This window comes from Physcomitrium patens, chromosome 2 (genome assembly GCF_059467195.1).
Source record: "Physcomitrium patens ecotype Gransden chromosome 2, ASM5946719v1, whole genome shotgun sequence".
Classification (NCBI taxonomy): Eukaryota; Viridiplantae; Streptophyta; class Bryopsida; order Funariales; family Funariaceae; genus Physcomitrium; species Physcomitrium patens.
Window position 1 is genome coordinate 23,699,426 of NC_143411.1, and position 22,940 is coordinate 23,722,365.

General features: G+C 40.1%; 3 protein-coding genes across 7 annotated transcripts; 2 read left to right on the top strand and 1 right to left on the bottom strand.

The window, feature by feature from the left end:
* Positions 1-2,719: 2,719 nt before the first annotated feature.
* On the top strand, positions 2,720-9,785 carry LOC112279157 (uncharacterized). Its single transcript, XM_024513310.3, has 18 exons — positions 2,720-3,070; positions 3,417-3,675; positions 3,979-4,050; positions 4,192-4,272; positions 4,591-4,665; positions 4,808-4,954; positions 5,177-5,245; positions 5,486-5,623; positions 5,825-5,902; positions 6,195-6,269; positions 6,413-6,577; positions 6,880-6,965; positions 7,389-7,544; positions 7,769-7,887; positions 8,016-8,226; positions 8,497-8,734; positions 8,878-9,028; positions 9,199-9,785. The coding sequence occupies exons 1-18, from the start codon at positions 2,953-2,955 to the stop codon at positions 9,571-9,573; spliced, it is 2,613 nt and encodes an 870-aa protein (XP_024369078.1). The 5' UTR covers positions 2,720-2,952; the 3' UTR covers positions 9,574-9,785.
* Positions 9,786-11,472: 1,687 nt separating this feature from the next.
* Positions 11,473-13,172, bottom strand: LOC112277868 (uncharacterized). Its single transcript, XM_090248446.1, has 6 exons — positions 13,111-13,172; positions 12,873-13,058; positions 12,522-12,577; positions 11,949-11,989; positions 11,781-11,844; positions 11,473-11,611 (listed from the first exon to the last, which is right to left on the bottom strand). Exons 1-5 carry the CDS (start codon positions 13,170-13,172, stop codon positions 11,803-11,805), a joined length of 387 nt encoding a protein of 128 aa, XP_090104572.1. The 3' UTR covers positions 11,473-11,611; positions 11,781-11,802.
* LOC112277816 (DEAD-box ATP-dependent RNA helicase 21) lies at positions 13,156-22,818 on the top strand. 5 transcript variants are annotated; one of them, XM_024510567.3, is made up of 27 exons: positions 13,156-13,289; positions 13,456-13,479; positions 13,927-14,596; positions 14,759-14,818; positions 15,642-15,721; positions 15,868-15,926; positions 16,066-16,271; positions 16,593-16,702; positions 16,963-17,041; positions 17,162-17,203; positions 17,512-17,631; positions 17,833-17,895; positions 18,034-18,199; positions 18,485-18,571; positions 18,780-18,862; positions 19,187-19,252; positions 19,589-19,644; positions 19,802-19,880; positions 20,024-20,083; positions 20,263-20,367; positions 20,562-20,644; positions 20,972-21,122; positions 21,262-21,342; positions 21,572-21,635; positions 21,940-22,025; positions 22,311-22,380; positions 22,576-22,818. In XM_024510567.3, exons 3-27 carry the CDS (start codon positions 13,958-13,960, stop codon positions 22,629-22,631), a joined length of 2,751 nt encoding a protein of 916 aa, XP_024366335.1. In that variant the 5' UTR covers positions 13,156-13,289; positions 13,456-13,479; positions 13,927-13,957; the 3' UTR covers positions 22,632-22,818. The 5 variants fall into 5 exon arrangements, with proteins under 5 accessions (XP_024366335.1, XP_024366362.1, XP_024366353.1 ...); XM_024510585.2 differs by having other exon boundaries at positions 13,212-13,332; XM_024510594.3 differs by lacking the exon at positions 13,456-13,479 and having other exon boundaries at positions 13,194-13,332.
* The last annotated feature ends 122 nt before the right edge of the window (positions 22,819-22,940 follow it).

Genomic DNA, 22,940 nt, shown 5'->3' on the forward strand with positions numbered 1-22,940 from the left:
CTAGTTCTTGTTGATTACAATAATTATAGAAAAACTACAAGTACAGTATCTCAAAGGCTACCCAAGAAGCATACAACAGATTAAAAAGAAGTCATGAAAATTTTCTATGATATTTTCTTTAAAATTGTCTGCAAGAGAATTTGTTAGAAGAAGAAATAATATGATTACCATTGTACATAGCTCAGAAAGTGAACAAATAAAGATTGGTATTGTTATTGGAGTTATAAGACAACATGCCTTGGGTACTACGATTCATCCAGCATGGTACTTCAACTCTTTTGTAAACATGGAGATATCTTGAAGGAGGTACAATTGAAGAGCTAGAACACGTGATGGAAGAACATATTAGTAGCCATATGATTAATTATCAGGTGAATCTTTTTCCATATAAAGCTTTAATCCACTTGGCATTCGTTTCCTCACAAACTTTATGTATGAATTTGTCAAACATTAGATTTGATAATATGTTTTTAATAATTGGAGGAGAGAGGGGATTGGGATATTTGGTAGCCAGCTTTTTCAACGCCGAGCAAGCCAGACGTGGTTCCCACTCGGCGCCACTGCTATATAAAGTAGTGTTCAAGCGCTGAATCTTCCAATATGTTTGTTGGTATTTTTTGCTTCTAATGTAGTAATTGCCCCTACATTATCCTACCACATCTCTATTGACCTTGATTTTAAAGATGGTAGTTTTCTACGCCGCGCATAGCGGTCCAAGAAGATGGCAGCCTCGACGGGAACACGGCCACAGTTCAGGCTCGTGAGACGCACGAACAACATCCCAGGGTCATTTTCTTTCTCTGGGTGAGATTTAACTCCACCTTTCACCAGCACGGAGGGGTTAGAATTGTGGGTGCAGACACATGAAAGCTATACGGTGGATCTCAGTTTTGGTTCATCTAATCCCAAAGCTGATGGTTTTTGGAGATCACCAATGCAAGCAGACATGGATGAATTCTTTACGAAGATGTCAATTGCCCTCGAAGCTTTCCGTGAGCTCAATTTCAAGCATTGGAAGGAGAACCGATTAATGCTGGTGGCGGGGACAGTTGGCCACAATCACCACAATCAGTATCTCACGTGTTGAGTCGTTGGCATAAGGGTTGCATAGAAATCTATTTCTGGTTGTCGGGCAGAGTACAAACATGCCGCTTACGCAGCGTACAATAAGTTGTGCAATAAGGAGCTCCGGTCCTATGGAAACCAAAATTTGAACTTGAGTCTAATCGAGGCCAATGCAATTGAAAAAACCCAGCAAGACGTGCGCTACGAAGATACAAGATCCACTGGAGTTTTGTTTTTATTTACAAGACCTATTTGTGTATCTCGAATTTCAATCGTGTTGTTTTAGTGTGCACAAACTGCCTCGTCATGTATGTATTCAACACATCAATGTTTGATTGTATGGACACCTTCTCGTCTAGAATCTTGCAAACTACATGAAAAATCCAAATTAATTCAAAATTTTGAACCAACATTTCTACTAAAAAAAACATAAAGATTTATAACACTTTAAAGTTAAAATATGTGTCAAATCTTTAGCAACAATTCAAATATTATGGAATTGTCACTAGAACAAGTAGTATTTGTAAGGTTGACTAATGATTACAACCACACTTGACCATTGACATATGATAAGCCATAGTCTTGACTACACTCATTTATAGTTGGTGTCACTATTTTGACTATAGTTTGAGCAAATATGGTAGCCGCGGCCACCATTTTTCTAGAGTTGCTAAACATATAAAGATTAAGAGTAAATTCACTAGCTTTGGCTCAAGAATTCATGTTGGTCTTAGTAATTCAATAAAAAGAAGCTACAATATTGAATTACTTTACAAGTTCTACAAAAATGGCTATTAAAATTTGTTTCTTTTCCAAACCAAATTGTTCTTATGGATAGAGAACAAAACAACTGTCTATATTGTCATTAAATCAACAAGAATGATTATATTTCAATTATTCTCTCTTAGACTTATCTTCTATCTTAGACACCTTTGTCTTTTAATTTGGTTTTTCCAAAGATTAAACCTTCTCTTTGTTTGACCAATTGAAATCATTTTTGGCATAACAAGGTTTCTTACACCTTGAATATTACTTTTTTTTGAGTATTTAAATGAAGCATTTTAATAACAATATTTAAAATACTAAACCATCATGAAATTTACATTATTTTTTTATTTTTTCATTTGAACACACAATATTTCTCCTCCTACCAACATACAAGCCCTCCACAATCACAAAACAATGCCTCTTCTATGCCACACGAAGATAAAATTCCGAAGCTAATGAGGTAGAAATACAAGAGCTTTCAACCCAACTCCCCTTCCTCCAAACAATCGGTAGAAGCATCACCCATTCAATCATTCCACTTTTCATTTTAAATCTTGATATCACCATCTTTTGTACACAAACTGTTCTCTTTTAATCATCCGACACCAACCTCAATCCAACCCAATTTTGTTTCTCAACAGACATTCAACAGTTGTGACGACACAGTTTGTTCGTTCTAAAGCACCCACGTACGAATCAGTCGAGGCAATGGCATCATGTTTCCACTTGCGCGTGGACCTTGGGCCGTGTCCTGGATGAATGATCCGCAAAGATTTCATTTTTGGAGGGGAGAAAATCGACGGATGAAACAAACGATTGTCGGTAAGGTGAACCCGCGTTGAATGTCTACGATCCGCGGAACGATTCAAGCACACGTGGTCGGTTTTTAACTGGTGGTGCCCTCTTCTGATGGAGAACTTTTGCTTTGCAGGGACTGTCGGGAGCAGTTCAATTGCGATTTGCAACAATATTGGTGAAGTTGTAATGTTGCCATTTGACGTCTGGTAGTGGTTTGTTGGAAGAGGACGTCGGAAATCGGCGTTCATCAGTTAGGGTGTGAATTGTTCGGACAATTCCGGGAGCTAGACAGCGGTGTTGTCAGCGGCAGTGGCGAATGAAATGGCACGCCAGAAGTTCGCGTTGCTCGGAATCGCTATTGTTCTTTCTCTCCACGTCTTCAGCAATTTTCTGGAACAAGTAGAAGCGCAAGACAATATATTGTTGCCGGCAGCTGAACGTATGATTTCAAACTTTTGATTGAAAGCTTCGACGCACATCACTCTTCAACACCCCCTTCCACACTGCTTTAGCTCTTGGGAGTTTGCGGTCCCATGTGGAGGGGTTGTGTTGGTGCTAAATTTCTGTTTCTTAGATCTTGAGGGTTTAGCATTTAGAATTGGGTACGAAATTATTCCGGGTGGAGGAATTGAATGCCGGATACCATTTTGAAAAACGATTTACGCCACCTTGGGTGAAATGTATGTGATCAGATAATGAATGCGTAGTGAGGCGCTATCAAGTATCTGGCTGTTCTTATGACTGACCTAGTTTGTTGATCCTCTTACGGGTGGCTTTGGCAACAGAATGGGCGCTGAGGAATCTTTTCGTCGCATGGAAGAACACCGAAGATTTGAACAGTAGCCTGCCTGGATGGACGGATTTTAATCCGGACTCATTGCCTAACCGTGATACTCCCCCGCCCATAGACGGTTTATCGACTTATGATCCCTGCTATTTTAATTCTTGGCGAGGTGTCCGCTGTTACATTACATTAAGGGATACGACACCAGAGCAGAAGAATGATAAAGGAGGAAGAATTTGGGATGCAAATGTCGTCACCATGTAAGATTCTTGGCACAACAAATTTACATGCACTTGCACTCAGATGGATGTGCTGTTTGATTCTTAGATCTTACTAGTTCCTCTTAAGCTTACCATTGCTCATGTTATTTTGAATCAGTTCTTTTGCCTCCAACCTGGTCTGGAACATTCATCTTGTATTTTGTTTGATATAGTATCCCCAGAGACTTGCCTTACACATCATCAACTTCGTCGTTGCCCCATGTTTGCAGTCCTCAGAATAGTGGTTCTTGTGCTATCTCTCCGGTGACTCACTAACTGATCGTAATGGGTGGTTGGTCGCAGCATAGTCAGTGACGAATCGATCATAGGCAATTTGCCTGAAGGAATCTGGAACTTCACGAGTCTTTCATCCTTGTAAGCACATCAGCCGCTTCTCTTGATAAATGTCATTAGACCAGTTCATGTAATTTTTTCAACCTACATCAGATGACAGTTCAAAGAGTGTCGAGAGGGTTGTATGAAGTCCTCTGATCATGTAAATGTTTGCTGGTGAAGAACCTTGACAGGAAATCCTGAGCTGAAAGGCGTTCTTCCCCCTTTCACCGGTAGTAGCCTACTCTGGACTCTAAAAAACCTGTAAGCTTCTTCTTTCCAACTTTGATCAGCATTAATTAGTTTCCCGTTGTTTCTTATTATCACGTCCACAACTGCAGAAATTTCTTGTACCCACTGACACAATACTCTAGCTGGGTTGCCAAGTGTTGAGAAGGGTAGTCCGACCAGTAGGGCTATTTTTCATGTGCTTCTACCCAGTCAATGGAAAATCAGACGGGTGTATCAAATATCCGCCTGCATGCGACCCAATCTTGTTCTGTTTAAAAATTTGGAAATTTCAAAACTGTTTCTAGACATCTATCACCATACGACCGTATTCGAACCTCACTGTTTCTGCAGAGATCTTCATGGAAATGGACTTCATGGATCCATACCTAGTACGTACGGGGATATGCTGAGTGGGCTCGAAGACCTGTAAGTGCCTGACACATATCTGTAATGTTTCTGGCTTCGGTCCTTGCAAGGTGTTCTGTCTTGCATGTTTGTAAACATTAATGACTGTATCAAAGGAATCGAGGATTACCTCTAAACTGTTTTACCTGTGCACTACTGTCAGAGATTTAAGCAACAACCGTCTGAACGGGGCACTCCCAGAAAACCTTGGTAAACTCGAAAAATTGTGGACTTTGAAGCTGTCGCACAACCAGTTTTCTGGAAGCATACCAAGAATGATTTTCCGAAATTTGAGCCGTCTAGTCACAATGTAAGCATGCAGAGTTTTAGAAGCGTTTGCATTCCACTCTAAGGGCAAGCGTTTCGTGTAGTTCTTTTGAAGCGTCTTCTTCAGTTATATAGTTTTTCAGATGTCCCGGGTATCCAGCCGCAGAGACGTTTGAATATTTGAAGGGGACTGTTGTACGTGAAAAATCTGCTGAAAGTTGGATGAGGTTGGGTCTTTAAATTCTGTTTCTATCTTTTAAAACAGGGATCTATCACACAACACGTTCAGCGGGAAACTTCCTAATTTGACCTCCGTGGCCTCTCTCAACAGACTGTGAGTGGTGGCCTTCTGAGATGTTCTGAAAGTTTTGTCCCATCGTTTGTGTTCATGTGCGGTTGTATGCTATGTTCAAGCTCATCTTTCGAGACCCTTGTTGCGAGGAATCAATGTCGTGCAAGGGTTTCGGGAGAAATCATTAGCTACAGCTGTGTGGAGGATGATGAGGTTCAAAGAGTTTGAGCAGTCCCTAGAAAGAGCGAGCTTATCTTATTAATTCCTTGGTGTTTATTGCAGGAATATGAGCTTTAATGCATTTAATGGCTCTGTGGACCTCCTTGTTAATAAAACGAACTTGGATGATTTGGACCTCTCCAACAACTATTTCACAGGCTCGATGCCAAATTTGAGCAGCTGGTCAAATCTTCAATCTCTGTAAGACATGTTCATTGTCAATATGATGCGAGCAGTCGTGGTTGTGGTGTTTGAAGTTCAAGAATTCGGAACATGTGATGAGAGGCATGACCACTTTTAATAAGCATATACCATGGTATTGATGTGTTTTAGTTAGTACAGGGAATGCCCATGAAGGAGTACTTACTGAACGCGGACATCTGAAATGATCTGGAAATGCAGAAATTTAAGCAACAACAAGTTTGATCCACTAGATATTTCTGCCTCGCTGCAAAATGTCAATGAGAATCTACTATCTCTGTGAGTGAAGCGGAACCTTTGATGTGTTGAGAGCCGGCCCTGTGCTCAGTTTTGTGGAGATTCAGTGTAGATTTCATGATTTTGTGTTCAGTTAGGAACGAATACGTGCAGCGATAGTTGAGTTTGCACTCGGCAGCCGGACTGAAGAGTTGAAATCGATCAGAAACGACAGACCAATTTGCACATGTGCCACCTCAAAGCCAGTTGCTAAGGGGATTCCTTTTGGTGTACTAAAATATTTGTAATGTTGTTGTGGAAGTAACGTTCTTATGAATTGACCTGCTGGTTGTAGGGGTCTGAGCAATACCTCGCTGCATGGCACTCTGAGTACGTCTATGCTTAAACGCTTCACAAAGCTAAGGACAATGTACGTGTCAGACCATTAGTATTTGTGGTAGTATTAATATGGTGATGTTTGGTGTTTCTACCTTATTGTTACTAGTGTTACTGGGAGTCGTGGTGGGAATCGATTTTGTCAAGCAAACATAACCCTGTCTCCTATTGTTGCAGAGAACTAGATTACAACAACATCGATGGAACACTGGACGTTGCGGATCTTCTTTCCTTCCCACTAAACGGGACCCGCAATAGTACGCTGCGTATTAGTTTGAGGAACAATAGCATTGACACGGTCATATACAAGGATCTTGTTAGAAAACTTCCGTTGATTCTTGAGTAAGCTGCCTCTTGCCCTTTGTCTGCATTTGTTTGATGGGTCTGATATGAAATTGATTTGGCTGCATAGGGAGTGAAAATACTCTTGTACCACTTGCAAGAATCTTGCAAGTTGGAGTTAGCTCGTCCTTTGGGAGTCCACTGTAGTTGCCAACGTGGCGCTACAGTAAACTCTTCCTTGAGACAGGCCCTCGTTTAGGGCTACATTCTTCTTGAAAGCTGGCTATATCTTGATGTTATGGTGGGAAGGTTGTCATGACATCCTGAACATTGCTAATCATACGATGTTGGTGATTCCACAGGCTACAGGGCAACCCATATTGCAGTGGGCAGTGGGCAGACAGTGATGTTGGCAGGTGTTTTTGTACGCAGTTATGTTTTGATTCAAGTAAGACACCGACAATTACACATACTTAAGTTGCTTAGCACGTGTACTAGGATTCACTTTGAAATGTTGACGTCGAATGTTGATTGATTTGTTCAACGGGTGGCTATTGGTCAGTTTGAGATGAGTTTTCAGTTTATTTTGTGTGTCAGCGACATCAACTTATGTAATTTTTTCCAAAGGTAATCATCAGCAAGTGATGTAGTCTTATTTAAGACATGATCGAAGTTGTTACCAAGTATTCTCTTTTATGGAATTTTGACGACTCTGCATGTGAAAAGATTGTTGTGAAATAGGTCCTGTGCAGGACAGCGATTAACATTGTCTGCTGGCAAATTTATTGGAACGTTGCAAAATAGAATTCATTTTGTTTGTGGTTCCTAGTAAAACTTCTAAATAATCGGTGTACTTGGGTATATCTTGCAGAGGCAGAGGAGGATATTGCAAATGTAAAACGGACGACTATTTTGATAGCCTCACTTGTATGTGGAATTCTGCTGCTGATCATCATCAGCATTGGGTCTTTTTTGATTTGGAAAAACAGAAGGGATAGCGGATACCGTCTAGCCCAAGTACATGAAAGTACGTAAAAACACGTAATTCTAATATATCAGTGAATTGAAGCTTACTTTTTGTAACTGATGTCGATCATACTAGAATGTGCTTCTCCAGTGTGGCTCTAAAGACATACCAGGAAGTTCGATGTTCTATTGTTCTTTGAAATGATGTGGTTGCATTTTATCCATTGATAAAGATGTGACAATAAATCTCATACGGTGTCTTTTGATTTGTTGGTTTCTTTTCAGAGTTTGCCAAGCATGAACTGAAGCCTACGTTATATTCATATGGTGAGCTGCAAAAGGCAACTAATGATTTCCATCCCTATATGAAGTTGGGTGAGGGAGCATTTGGTGCAGTTTACAAGGTATACCAATGGAGTTTGCTAAGTGTGGAGGACTTTATATTCGAGTTTCTTTTACTTGATATGTTTTGTGAATTAAACATGTTTCTCCCACGACAAGTTTATCAATAATTGTGTGATTATTTGAGCAGGGAAAGCTCGCAGATGGAAGTGTGGTGGCTGTGAAGCAACTAACCACAAATGCACAACAAAATATGGATGACTTTTTGAACGAGGTTGTTGTTCTTACAACTGTGAAACATCGAAATTTGGTGAAGCTCAAAGGTTGTTGCCTCCGTGGCGATCGAAGACTTTTGGTATACGAGTGTGTGGAAAATTATGACCTTGCTGAAACGTTGTTTGGTAAGTTACTTATACATTGTCAAAATAAGGTTTGATTGAAATATTTTTGTATAGCACTTGTTGTAATTGTACTGAAATATGTGTGGTAAAGTTTGTCCTATAAAGAAATCTCGGTTTTATGATTCATTGATAATGGTGTGAATCAGTAACTAAAATGTCTCTTCAAAGCCAAGGTTTTAGAAGATTGTTTTTTTGGTGTCTTTGTACAAGTAGGAGTTACTGAAGTTTTACACTTGGAAATCCTACTGCTAATATTGTTCTCTTATGTAGACCACAAAGGCAACCAACCTATAACTTGGCCAAAGCGGTTCAATATATGTTTGGGAGTGGCAAATGGCCTACAATATCTACATGAAGGAGTGGAACCAAGAATCATACATAGAGATATTAAAGCCAACAATGTTTTACTTGATAAGAACTTGCAACCCAAAATTGCAGACTTTGGTTTGGCACTTTTGTTTCCAAATCAAGAGACCCATATTACAATTGAGCAAATTGCCGGTACAAAGTAAGTAAAGTTTCCATGTTGCAATATTATTTTGTATAGGAAATTGTTATCACTACAAATGCTTACATAGAATTATAAATCATCGATTATTATTATTATTGATTTGATTGATAAGAAGGGGGGATAAATTGTGGAACGTGCAGAGGTTATATGGCACCAGAGTATGCTTCTCTTGGCCAAATAAGTGAAAGAGTAGACGTCTTCAGTTTTGGAGTGTTGGCCTTGGAGGTTGTGAGTGGGAGGAGAAATATCAATTTTGATGTGCCTTTGGAAAAAACATACCTCAGTGAATGGGTACGTTTCCACTTCATGTAAACATACGCTATTATTTCTTTTCCTGTAGTTATGTATTTGTTTTTGTGTATGCTAGTATCTTAAATTTATATTTACATCAACCTCTCTTTCATATGCATCTTCACATTTTAAAACCTTTTGGTGAAAATTCTTTTGGAAAATTATTGCAGGCATGGAAACTAAATGAAGCGGGTAGTCTCCTAGACCTAGTTGATCCAAGTCTGTCGTTACACGTTGATGAAGAGGCTGTGGTACTACGGGTGATAAATGTTGCAATGGCATGCTTGCAAACAGCTGCAGAAAGACGGCCAACAATGGGCCAAGTGGTGGCAATGTTACAGGGAGACATTGAAGTTGGAGGAATTGTTAGAGAGCGATATAATGAGAATGTGAATAGATCCTATCAGAAGCTACTGGGTCTCAACACGTCAGTCACTAGTCTTGTTCCTGTTGAAGAAGAAGAGAGTCAAGTTCTTTATGGAAGTAGTTCCCAAGGTGGAGGTACTTCTCATGAGCTTGAGCTCAGTTTAGTGAAAGCTAGATGATGGTGTCATTTTTTTATGTAGTTGTTGAAATGTTCATGTTTTATTTATCCACCAAAATTTTCTTGGAAAATTTGTGAAGAAATTTCAATAAATATGTCAATATGTATCTGATTTGTATTCTTATAGAAGAGAAATTAAGTTTCGGTAGCAGATTGTACCCTTTTAAACCTTAAAGGAGCATTCGTCCATGTTTTGGATGATGAATGATTTCAGACTTGTCCCTTGACCACCATGAGTTGTTCTTTCATTCATTCAAATTTTGTTTGATTCTTGTGTTAGTTGAGTTATGCTTGAACTGTACAGATTCTGAAAACCCCTTTGTATTAATATTCTAAATGCAATATTTTAGAAGTATGTTAAGGCAAAATTATAGTGTTTTAAGTGTGATATGTGGCCTTTCAGAATATAATTCAGTAATTCAAGTGATTCTTTTTTCTTTTTTCTATTTTTTTTTATCTTTTAAAAGATTGGCATGTAAAGAGTTTTACATTTCAATCCAATCATATCAATTTTTACCTCAGTAATGTCAATGAAATCATATACATTAGACTAAGAATTTTATATTATGAATTCTTTTCGAACATTATTTGATGACGACAGCAGATCTGACCGCAAAGATGTAATTTACAGCTTCCAGACAACTACTTTTGTTCACAAAAGCTCACCCAATTAATCTTCCAAGTTGTATTTATATGAAATCTTCATAAATTCTCAAGTTTGAAATGACCCTGGATCCTTTAGGATTAAAACAATCATGTGCATAATATATTTATAAATAAATGATGTTTTCAAATTCATGTGATTGTAAATTTTTTTATCGTAGATTCAAAAATTGTTTTTTTCGTTTAGATTTACTGTCTGTTCTAAATTAAAAACCACATATAATTCCATCCAAGTTGATTCAACAATTTAACCAATTTGATAAATTAATGATTTTCATTGTCAATTCTGAAGGAATTGTATTAATTTTGATTGAGGAGGTGGCTAAGGATAATGCAAGTGCTAAGGCTCAAGCTTATGATAATATAGAAGACTTCAGGCCATCTCCATCCTTCTTGAGAATGTATGAAGAGAAAGCACTAAGGATAAATATTTGTGAAACAAGTAACATGTCCAAAACATTCCCTGGATACTCCGAAGTTCAAATCGATCCAGAGCTTGAGCATCTAAAGCTAGAAGGATTTGATTTTGATCAGATATTAACATTCGTATCATGCAAGTATGAGAATCTAGGCAACAATCAAAGGAGATTCTCGACGAAGCTATAGCATGTACTGATAAACAGTATACCATCAAGACTGAGGATGAGAATTGTAGACAAAACAAATTGCTACTTTTGGTGATAGAGAAGGAAGAAAGGTTGAACAGCTGATATGGGTACTACAAGAAAGCAAACATAAGCAAGATAGAAGATATGAAAATGGAGAAAATTCAACTTGTTAGTGCTCTTGTTGCAGCATGTCAGCAAATCTCTAGTACTTTCTCAGATGTTGTACTTCAACAAGTGATGAATGGTATCAATGTCAGAGCTGATGAAGTAAAGGTTGCAACACCCGATTCTTGGTCATGCCAGCACCACTCTCACGTGGATGTGGAGGAGGAGGATTAAGAGCAAGGCTGCAAAGAGACACGCTACGGCGAAGACTATGGATTGTTTGTTTTGTTATGGTCGACCTCGAGTCTGTGGCAGCTGCTTCAGGTTGATCAGGCAATGGGGTCAACCGAGACCAGGGGCTCGCTATCGAGAGCTTTCCAGACAACAAGTAAATAATGCCAATGAAGATGTTGTGCTTGTTTTTCAGGTTCACATCTAATGTAGCACCGGAAGTACTTGGACTACTGCCTCGTGAATTAGTTTCGGTGTTCCGCTGGTTTGGAACCGCCGAATATGCCCGACTGATTGTCCGTGATTTTTTCGAGAAAACTCTGAGAGCTCCGCAAGCGCCATCGAGGTGGGATTAGGAGCCGCCTTTTTATCTAAGAACCGAATCGATGATCGGCCTCGCGGTGCAATCACGCCTCTTACATCAGTGAGATTCTGTTTCATGAACACGTGTTAATTTGCTGAATGATATTGTGACATAACATTAAAATAAACTTAGTAAGATGAGCTTCGACATGGAGTTCACATGGTGTGGAACAGTTTTGCGAGTAATATAATTTTTCTAGAATTTTGTAGAAGAAACTGTAGATGCAAGACACCACACCTATCAAAACAATCGACTCTTCTCAAGTTCTGTCTTTCGTTCCGCACGATGCGGCAGAAGTCACCTGACGTTATGGAAACACATTTTTGAGGCTATTGATGATGTCCAAGATATCACTGCTTAGTACTTTCACACACAACGAACAGGTGGGCGTTGTGTTTGCTGTACCATGAGGAGCCAAAAGCACCGAACAGAACCATCGTTATATTCTGCAAAAGCCGTGAGATGGAGTCAAAGTTTCGCAAAAGATCTTCAAATAGGGTAAAATATGCTCGTTTGCACCTGTGAAGTTGGTCAACCGAGGCTTTGCTCTGACGACCAGCTAAAAGTTATTGAATTTGAGTCGGATTCGTCAGTCCTAGAACACAAACTCCACTAAAAATCTCGACCACAGCCACGTCGAGCATTTAATAACGAAATTTTCCATGCTACTCTTATTGGTCCCGAATTACAACTGTACTGAATTTTTTGTGAGAAAATAGTGGATTCAGATTTTAAATAATTGAGAACCATGAGTCTTTCATTGACAAGCGCATGTGAGCACTGAATTGTGAAGAACCAGTGACCTTCGTGATTTTTCCTCCCGCCCGAACTCTTGATCAACTACAACCTGCACACAAAACAAATCCATACCTACAGGGTAGCAGCCGAAGGCATACTGTGAGTTGCATCGGTTTGAACTAGCTATGGAGCTTCATATACATGAGTTTCAGAATTCAAATACGATGTCACATTTATAACCTCTGTGAAATGAGTGGATTGCTCGCATACTTAAAAAATTCCTGGATCCCAAGGGCCTGCAAAAAGCACCCCACACCCATGATGAGAGCTAATGCTAATGAAACAATCGATGTGCAAATCATTACAACCATTACCCAAAGTCGAGCAGCATTTAACCATGTAGCGTCACAAATTTCGACACATAGTTAATGGGGTGATTTGAGCAATCCAGTTGAGTGAAGAAATCCTGGACCGCTTCTCACATTCGAACTGGGACTACAATTTCAAGTATGCCCCTGCAACATCTTTTCAATATTGCAGCTGTATCTCAGACCAGATAACAGTTCGCGAAAGTGAAGTCCACACAGAAACCTGGACAAAACCCAAATTGCATCACCCTCCTGGCTGCCGTAGAATTCACACTCACTCCACGCGTCCCGTCCTCCGGAAAAGCTCTTCCATTTAATTGACAGACGAAGCAACGTTCCCAATTTTCTGTCGGAAGAAGAGGGCAAATCAGGCCCATTCCTTCGGGTCAAATCCCTCTCGTCCCGAAACCTGAAATACCCACTTCGCAACCAAACCTCGTTCACCCCACATTCATTCAAACAGCCCAGGGTGAGGAAAAAGCTTCACGGCAGATGATAGAATATCGCATCGGAAAAAAACCATTCATCCGTTATGTTCTTTGTTCAGCCGTGAAACAGAATTTCCTCTTCCTCGAACGCTGCGAATGGAGTGCATGAGGTGGGAGTTAGTGTTGGATATTGAAAATTTCGCGGTTAGCAGGTATTCGTCTCTTGAGTTTTCGGCGTCAATTCTGCAGCATTAGGTATCTTTCTGTTTATTCATTGAGTTACGTATTTTTCTATTTTTTTCCGATTGATGGTGGAATGGTTGAGAAAAGCGGTTTTTAAGTATTTGGTTGTTCGACGTTGCGGAGCGGGTGGAACAGATTTGGCTGCATCATCTGTTTCTTGTAAGTTTCGTCATTGATTGGTTGATTGGTGTATTTTGGTGATGCATGTTGGGTGGCTTCCAGTTTAGGGTACAGAAATTACACGAGAATTAAGAAAGGAAGGATCGTTGAAGCTGTGACATAAATTAGGGTAAATGAGAGTTTGAGAAGAATGGTAAAGCGAGGTTGTTAGCTCTAGTTTTAGTTCCGCTGTGGTGCAATTGATTTCGAGAGGGGTGCGTGTTTGTGTTTTAAACGTAAATTTTTTCAAATTGAGAAGGTATTGCACGTTGTCAATTTTGTCCATTTTAAGCATCGCCAGGTTTCTTGACCTTTCGCGCGGTAGGCAGTGTTCGACGTCTCCTAAGGGTTTATTCTGGCTGAAGGCATCTGGTAGTCTATGGAATGGTTTATTTTCTTTTGTGTCCAGAGAGCATCTAGTTTGAATTAATGGTTTCATCTTAGCAGTGGAGGATTGTGATCTGTTGGCGCTCTTGTTATGGCGCCCTCTACAACTCGACATGAAAGTCGAGACCGGTCACCAGCTGTTTCAGACCGACACCATCATCGCGAGGCTGGCCGCTCCTCGCACAGAAACACGAAGGATAGAGAGCACAGCAAGTCGCCGAGTCGGAGCAGTGTAGACCGAGGAGATCGTCACCATAGTTCCCGTCAGAGCCGTAGCAGCAGTCGAGATCGTCGAGGAGGGAGGGGCGAGCAGAGTCGTTCTCCAATTCGGTCTCCGGCTCGTCGAAGCTCAAGGAGCACGAGTCGTGATAGGAAGGATTCGGTCAGGAGCCGAAGCAGGAGCCGAGACAGGCACAGGAGAGATGTGCACAGGAGCCGAAGTCGCAGTAGGGATCGACGGAATGAAAGAGATCGCAAGAGGAGAGGAGATGATTGGAAAGAAACTGAAGACAGTCATGGTCGTGAGAAGAAGAAGGCCAGCGACCGGGAGAACAGGAAAGAAAGTGAGAAGGAGAAGTTAGCTGACAAACATAAGGAGAAGGTTTCGGTTGTTGGAACTGAAGATGTTGAAGATGGTGAGATTTTGGAAGCCCTTTGTGCTGAGGAAAAGCCAAAACCGAACGGCAGTGGGCCAAGTCCAATTGTGCCAGATAGCAGCAAAAAAGCAGAGGTTAGTTTTTAAGGACTTCCTTATGTTGTAACTCCCAAGTATACATTTGTTTAGTGGGATCGTATGAGCGTTAGCTTATCCTGAAACAGTTTGCTGCTCCCTTCGAGAACGTAGATATTCTGTATATTTGACGCTGAAACTTTGCATGTCAATGAATTGCAGCCTCTGTCTTTGGAGGAGATTTTGAGGAAGCGCAAGGACGAAGCAATGCAGCAAGCAAAGGTGCACCCTCCACGTTTACTTTGTTGAACCGTGCTGAGGTTTTGTGGTATTCATGAAGTCTAACGTTTTTACTCTGTTTCCTGAAATTGTTGGGCAACCTTGAGTTACATGTGAGCGTTTTTGAACTTCTATTTAGTAATGATGAAAATGTTGTTTGACTGGCAGAACATTAGCTGACGAGCGATCTTGTTTAAAGGTCTCGGTTTATTGTGCAGTATGTATGTCCATGTTGTTTCTAGTATGCTCCGAACTTGATTAAAATAAAGGCCAGTGTTTGGGGCATGGTGAAGGAAACTAAGGTCTGAGCTGAAGCACATGAGCTTGTTCTGTCCGTGTTGGGTTTAATATTTGCTTCTAAGGAGATCTTTTAACTGTTCATTCTAGACTTGACAAACATGACATTCGTAAGGAGAGGGTCTACTGCAATGCAGAATGCTCATATTCAGTTGAGATTCGAGTTTTCCATATTATTGGTCATTTTGGTACAGGGGTAAAATACGTACTTGAGAATGTGTTACTCCTGGACTTAATAACTCGGGTAGAAGTATGGACGTTGACATTTTCGTGTATAACAAGATAGCGAAACTGGCTTCCTGTTTACATACAGGTTGGTGCTTTGTGATGGGAACGAATGCTCGATTGCTAGAGTTTTGCAGGTGTGTTTAGATGCGGATTTATCATTGTTGTATGATTACTACAGAAATATTTGTCTTCAAAGTCTGGGGTATGTAAACCTCTCTAGAGCCTCTATTAGACTTTGACTGTGTTCGGCTATTTCCTTTTACCTTTTTAACGAGAAGTTACCTATTATTTTTGTTCTCAGCCGGTGTTTTTAACCAAGGCTCAGAGAGCAGAGCTTGCATTGCAACGTCGGCGAGAAGAAGCAGCTGAGCAGCTGAAAAGGTAATTTTGTGCGGACCTGATCTAATACACCATCTACTTCAATCTTATAGTTCACTCTTTTCAGCACTTCTGGCACTTGGACAAGGTTCACTCAGTTTTCTGCTTGTTCAAAGATCGCACTGGTTACTCTTTTAATGTGCATGCAGAAATGAAGAGTCTCGCAGACTTTTGATGGGTGTCGAAAACAAAGGCAAGGAGCAGGAAGGTTAGTCCGCTGTCTCGCCGTAGGTGTTCTTTTGTATTCAGGTTATTTTATCATGCGTTTGCAGCTACTTTTTGAAAGAAACTTGTCCGCTAGTTGTGGAAATTTTGATTCATGATTGACTCTGAAAATTTGAGTGCAGATAAAGACCGATCCCGTGAGAAATTCCGTGATAGAGATCGTGATCATGACCGGGAGGCTCGCGAGGCTCGGGAAAAAGAACGGGACCGTGAACGTCGAGAGCGAGAAAGAGAGCGTGAAGAAGAGGCAAGATCACGTGAGAGGGAGCGTTTAGAGAAGCAGGCACAACGAGAACATGAAAAAGAATTGGAGTCAATTAAGGAGCAAGTAAGTAACCTACCAATTTTCTCTTCAGATAACTAGAAAATTGAATGTTACGCTGTCCGCTCTTATTTGAAACAACATGGATTGTACTAGTAAATTAATCATTGAATGTGAAGTTGCTCGAAGTTCACTTTTTGAAATAATAATTGCTCGTGATTTATGTGCCTTGTGCTATTGTTCGAAATATCTTAATTCTCCTTTGGAGTGCTCTTACTTTCAGAGTATTGGTTCATTAGAAGTTTCACTTGTCATAGTTGAAGTCGTCTTGCAGGAAGTAGAAATTAATCATGTGTACTATCTTGAGGTGCAATTTTATGGGTGCAGTACTTGGGTGCTAAGAAGTTGAAGAAGCGAGTTGTCAAACCAAGTGAGAAGTTCCGCTTTTCATTTGATTGGGAGAATACTGAAGACACATCTAGGGACATGAATCCAATGTAATGGTTTTTCTTTCACTTTTCCTTTTTTTCCAGTTTTTAGTAATAATAAAATTATTATTCCTATTGCTATTGCTATTGTTATTGTTGCTATAACAGTATTGAAATGTTGCTGAAATCTTGATAATGTCCTGTCGAGGTCATTCGCGCTTGTCCTTTCTTGTCTTTTAGCGGGTGACTGTTTTTGTGCTGGGCCGTGGTTAACAACTATTGCCAAATGCGAAAGCCAGGACTAAAAATTTAGGTGTACATTTATGTAGATACCAAAACCCGCATGAAGCTCAGCTTTTGTTTGGGCGAGGGTTTCGAGCAGGCATGGATCGGCGTGAACAAAAGAAGGTGCTGTTTATGTTCTACTTTATTTGAAAATGCCGATGTGTTTTGATGCATTTACGTCCTTCGACAATTCAGGTTAAGCTTTTGACTAATACTTTCTTTTTAAATGATTGTGCTTTCCAGCTAGCAGCCAAGAATGAAAACGATTTAAGAAAGGAGATTCGGGTATGGATGATGACCTCATTTCGTTTTAGAAAATAAATCTTGCGTTTAGTATTGGTTCTCGAGTAATCCTTAATGGGCTTTGCATCTTCCCTGTAACTCCTGTATATCTGACGAGGTTTGCAGTATTGTAATCCATAAAGAATGTCATCCAAGTGTTGTAAGTGTCACATGTAACATGGTAGCACTTGGTTTGGTGAAATTTACTTCTACTTATTCATATGACCTGATTTATGCTAGGAATTTTATCTGAACATGAAGTGCTGCCTTCTGTACTAACTTGTTGAATTTATTTGTGGTATGCTGACCAGCTCAAAGTCGGACTCGAGGAGAGGCCCGAAGAGATTGCGGCACAGAAGCAAAAAGAGGAAGCAGCAAATATGTACGACACATTTGACATGCGTGTTGATCGCCACTGGTCTGAAAAGAAGGTCTGCTAATTTTTTTGTCGATCACTTATTTCTTTTGTGTGTTTTCTTTTTTATTCTATAGGGTTTGCTATATTCGGATGGGTTGTGTTCTACTTAAATTCTTCAGTTTTTTTCTATAAATGGAGCTGAAAGCTGCTATGTTACAGGGGTCCCAATCTCTATATTGCATGGGTCTGACTTTGTACGTTGGCATGGATGTAGCTGGAGGAGATGACAGAGAGAGATTGGCGTATTTTCCGTGAGGACTTCAATATTTCGTACAAGGTAAGCAAATGTTTTCAAGCTCTTTCAGGTATGATGATACGTGCTCGGAACGTATGCATATACACAGGCAGCAGTTAAAAGAATAGATTGGAAGTTTTTTTCAGAGTCATAAAACTTGATCAACTTGTTGATGTGTAGGGCTCACGCATTCCACGGCCAATGCGAAACTGGGCGGAGGGCGCTTTGAGTCCAGAGCTACTGAAAGCTGTTCAGAAGGTTGGATATACAAAGCCGTCTCCTATTCAGATGGCTGCCATTCCAATAGGTCTTCAGCAGCGGGACGTCATCGGCATTGCGGAGACTGGTATTTTTATGCCTCTGATGCTTTTAATGCTTCTGTTTTCGATAATGCCATGTCTAACCAATCCTTTCGGAAGTGCGTTTTGTCTGCCAGTGAAGTGAACAGTACGATGTGGTGTGAATGTGTTAGATCTTCAAAACCTGCGCTTGGTAATTGTAGTAATTTCGATCTCTTTAAAATATCATGTTGCCTGATCGCTACCTGTGTATACCCTTGTTTAGATGACTCTATGCAGTACATTTGGGTGAATGAAATTTGACATACATAAAATTTTCAACCATGCTTCAGGTTCTGGAAAGACAGCAGCGTTTGTATTGCCCATGCTCACCTATATTTCCAAACTTCCTCCAATGACGGAGGAGATTGAGGCAGAAGGTCCATATTATTACATCATTAACCTTTGTTGTTCTTGTCTCGATTGATGGATTTCTGAGTATATTTTTATCTCACAGTAATTTATTTCATGGTTGCTTAAGCAAGAGGAGATGGGTAGTACGAGTATTCTACCAGATAATTATCCAGAAACTAGGTTGACAATTCTGTTCTTGAATCGTTAGATTGTGTGATTGTTGTTTTGTTTCAGGCCCTTACGCTGTTGTCATGGCGCCAACTAGGGAGCTTGCTCAGCAGATCGAAGACGAGACTGTCAAATTTGCGCATTTTCTTGTATGTCTACGAACCACTCTAATGTATGACAGATGCTGTGCTTTTGGCCTGAACCATCTGGATGCTTCTATCTACTATTGCGAACATAGTTGCACATGACAACTTTATCTTCTATGATTCTCATTTAGATTGCATTCAGTTACTATCAGTATCAGAGGTTAAGTTTTGTGCATATTGAGCAGATAGTGTTCCTAAAACTTGGCTTTGGTATATCCTAGCGAAGATTTGATTGCGTTGTTTGCAATTGACTTATTTCACCTTTTGTATTTCTACAAACGCATGTATTTCTAGTCAGACGACCCATGATTTTGGTTCTCAATGCAGGATATTCGCGTTGTGTCCATTGTGGGAGGTCAATCCATTGAAGAACAAGGTTTTAAGTTGAGACAGGTAAGGAATTGATGCAACGTAGTTTGATCTGGAAGACTGTTATTTAAATCCTATGACACAATTCTGTGAAACGAAGAAGCATTTTAAGTTATTTTGAAGGCATATGTCTAAGGTTTTGTAGGTACTGGAATATACTGTGCCGAAAATGAGGCACATCTTACTATTTTTTGCATGGTTGTAGTCACTGGTCATCATTTCAAGTCATAAGCTTTTTGGTACATATTTCCTTTCTGACCTTCTCAGTCTGGAACATACATGTGATCTGCATTTTATGTCTTGTCTGTAAATATGTTCAACGTTTATTCGCTCACGTGTAAATGAATTTGCTTCTGGCAGGGCTGTGAAGTTGTGATAGCAACACCAGGTCGACTTCTTGACTGCTTGGAAAGAAGGTATGTAGCTAGTTCAGTGGTTGTTTAATTTTGTGTGTTCATGACTTGTATTTTTATTCAAAGGCCATTAGGTGCATCATCTGCTCTTCTTCAGTCTCTCGTGAGTTCTATATAATAGTTAAGTTGTAACAATTACACTTCGTACACTTTGTTGCAGATATGCAGTCCTTAATCAGTGCAATTACGTAGTGTTAGACGAGGCGGATCGAATGATCGACATGGGTTTTGAGCCACAGGTAGAGTTAAAGAAAGTCGCTCAATCACAAATTCTATTTCCATTTCATATGGCTTCAATTGTTTGATTCCTTTATTTGTTTGGTCGCTTTTTTTCTTTTCCCTATCCGTAATTTGTTTCTTAGCGAGGCTGATATTTTCGCAGGTGATGGGAGTTTTAGATGCTATGCCCTCAAGTAATTTGAAACCAGAGAATGAAGATGCAGTAAGAATTATACTTTGTCTCTGGTTTGTTTTTAGATTTTCTGTACATTCTCATTCTCAAGTATTACTATTCTTATGGTTTTCTCTTGTACTAGGCGTCTTATTAGACACAAAAGTAACTGCTGTCGTTGAGTGGTGATCTGAACAGGTAGAACTAACACAATATTTTTTGGGACTCAGGAGCTTGATACACATAAAATTTATAGAACGACATATATGTTTAGTGCGACCATGCCACCTGCAGTGGAGCGTCTGGCCCGGAAGTATCTACGAAATCCTGTGGTGGTATGTTTCTCAATTTTTTCCCTCAATCCCCCTTTTTTCTTCATTCTATTGAAACTAGTGCTACGATCTTATTAATTCGATTTATTGCAACTTGTCTTAACGTCCGACTGCTAGGAAATTGTTCCTGAGAACAATTTGCATTCATGATGTCGCCTTCATGTTTTTGAGGTGTTACATACTGGATCATTTTGCAGGTAACAATTGGAACGGCAGGCAAGGCTACTGATCTTATCACCCAGCATGTGATAATGGTTAAAGAGACTGAAAAACTGGATAGGTGAGCTTGAAGTCAGAACATTACTGTGTAGGAAATGCCAAAGCCTGATCTGACATGAGATATTATGTGTCCCTGCATCTTTACAACCTGCTATACCTTTTGGGTCTTTCCGTTGTATTGTGTCATGTTTTGGTTTTTACTTCATATCTACCTGTTTGTTCAATCTCTTCCTCAGAAGTGTTCTTTAACCATGAAAGAAGTCGACCTTCTTAACGGTTATCACGTTTATCTTTCAACGAACTCCCTTGGTTCGTTGGTCATTAAGTCGATAACCAAGTACTGCGTAGGACAATCTATTGAGTATGATAGAATCCTGTGATTTGGCAGATTGTGCCGCGTTTTGAATGATATGGGTGATAAAACGGCCATAATTTTTGTCAACACCAAGAAAAGCGCAGACACATTGTCTAGACAACTTGACAAAAATGGTTATCGAGTCACCACTCTTCATGGAGGCAAGACCCAGGAGCAGCGTGAGGTAAGGTTTTAGTTTAGCCCGTTCCTGTTCCATTATCTTGAGGAACATGTAAGAAGAGTTTCTAATTTTCTCTAAGATAAAATATTTAATACATGCTGGAATTTGTTACTAATATTTGTTAAATGTGGTTTTCATTCAGGTGAGCTTAGATGGGTTCAGAAACAAGAGGTTCAATTGCCTGGTGGCCACAGATGTAGCTGGTCGTGGTATTGATATTCCGGTACTTAACCAATCGCCTTTCAACTCGTTACCATTTTTTCTTTGAGAAAGCATGTTCAGCAAAACCTTGCTCTAATCTGTGGTGGTATTTTCAGCTTTTAGTTTTTGCTGCAAATTATGTTCTTCCGTACCTCGATGGCAACGTATGATCTCAACTCTTGCGTCTCCATCGGGATATAGAATCTGCTCTTGCTGAGTTTTCTTATACTGGTCCTATCATGGTTTCGCAGGACGTCGCGCATGTTATCAACTATGATATGCCTGGAAATATTGAGATGTATACTCATCGTATTGGTACGTTTCCTTGTGTAATCCACTAGTGATAGTTTAGGGGGATCCAGATAGATATTCTAATCAATTGAGGGATTGAGCATATTCAGCTTGTATGTTTAGCATTCATATGTATGCTTTTGAAGAACATGGGCCTGAGCAGTGAGAGTGCATTACATTACTACATGAAGGTGTGAAATCAGGAAACGTACAGCTTCGTTTAATGTAGTCGTCCGATTCCCAGTGGAAGTTCGGGATGCATATCCAGCCATGAGTCTGTTAAGGAGATCTTGCTCAATGTGACTGACGTCGTGAATTACTTCTGTAGGACGTACTGGTCGCGCTGGCAAGACGGGTATTGCCACAACATTCTTAACTCTTCATGATACCGACGTCTTCTATGATCTGAAACAGGTGTTCACTCACTCCTTATCCTTCAGCTGAGCAAATCATTAGTACATGCCATCCTTGAATCTCATTTATCATTTCGACCTTCACGAGTATCCATTAGGACTTCTAGCGCGTTAATGTTGGAGGTTCTGATGCATCTTTACCCAGCTTTGGAATTGTCGATTTCAATCTTCAAATGCTAATGGAGTTTACTAAAATCTCCAGCATAGTTTTACTTTAGAGCATTTGAGTATTTGGATGGGATATCGTTTTTTGTTAACGCCACTGGTGTATGTTTTGGTTTTTCAGATGTTGGTACAAAGCAACAGTCCTGTTCCACCTGAGCTTGCTAGGCATGAAGCATCTAAATTTAAGCCAGGTCCGCCTTAGGTGCTTCTGACCCTTATGCAGTGTTCACTGCGGATAACGATTCTGCATATCATAGTCGTAGTTGAATCATGTACCTGATTCCTGTAGAGAAATAGCTATTTGTCACATGTGTTCCTCATCTTATTGTCCCGTCCATAGCTTCATCTATGATTTACTCTAACAAGTTCTTTGCAACTCATTGCAGGATCTATTCCAGATCGCCCTCCACGGAGAAACGACACTGTATTTGCAAATCACTGACGCAGGAGAGAAATGAGAACTGGGTTGGATTCCGCGTTTTGGATAGTTGTAGTCTTGTAAGATTAACGTACTTCGGCATTATTTCAAAAGTTGCATGTTGGAGGTGTTAACATGTCGCATAAGTAACGTATATACCTTGCAGGGACTTTTGTGTTCAGGCCTTGATAAATCTATTATACTTCCGGGATATTGGGGTACTTGACAAAGACCATGGGTTTGACTTTGAACTCGATTAATTTGGGCAATGGAGTGGTATGTGATATCAGCAGTGATCAGCTATTCTTTTTGGCGTTACGTAAAATAAACAAC

Bases quoted from the DNA above. Each gene is read 5' to 3' on its own strand.
- LOC112277868 (XM_090248446.1), bottom strand. From the start codon at position 13,172: ATGGTTTTTTTCCGATGCGATATTCTATCATCTGCCGTGAAGCTTTTT. The intron at 11,990-12,521 runs GTTATAAATGTG...CGGCTTTTGCAG, and splicing joins AATCCACTCATTTCACAGAG to AATATAACGATGGTTCTGTT. The intron at 11,845-11,948 runs GTACAGCAAACA...CCATAACGTCAG, and splicing joins GGTGCTTTTGGCTCCTCATG to GTGACTTCTGCCGCATCGTG.
- LOC112279157 (XM_024513310.3), top strand. From the start codon at position 2,953: ATGGCACGCCAGAAGTTCGCGTTGCTCGGAATCGCTATTGTTCTTTCT. The intron at 6,578-6,879 runs GTAAGCTGCCTC...GTGATTCCACAG, and splicing joins AAACTTCCGTTGATTCTTGA to GCTACAGGGCAACCCATATT. The intron at 9,029-9,198 runs GTACGTTTCCAC...AAATTATTGCAG, and splicing joins AAACATACCTCAGTGAATGG to GCATGGAAACTAAATGAAGC.
- LOC112277816 (XM_024510567.3), top strand. From the start codon at position 13,958: ATGGCGCCCTCTACAACTCGACATGAAAGTCGAGACCGGTCACCAGCT. The intron at 16,272-16,592 runs GTAAGTAACCTA...TTATGGGTGCAG, and splicing joins TGGAGTCAATTAAGGAGCAA to TACTTGGGTGCTAAGAAGTT. The intron at 21,636-21,939 runs GTACGTTTCCTT...TTACTTCTGTAG, and splicing joins GATGTATACTCATCGTATTG to GACGTACTGGTCGCGCTGGC.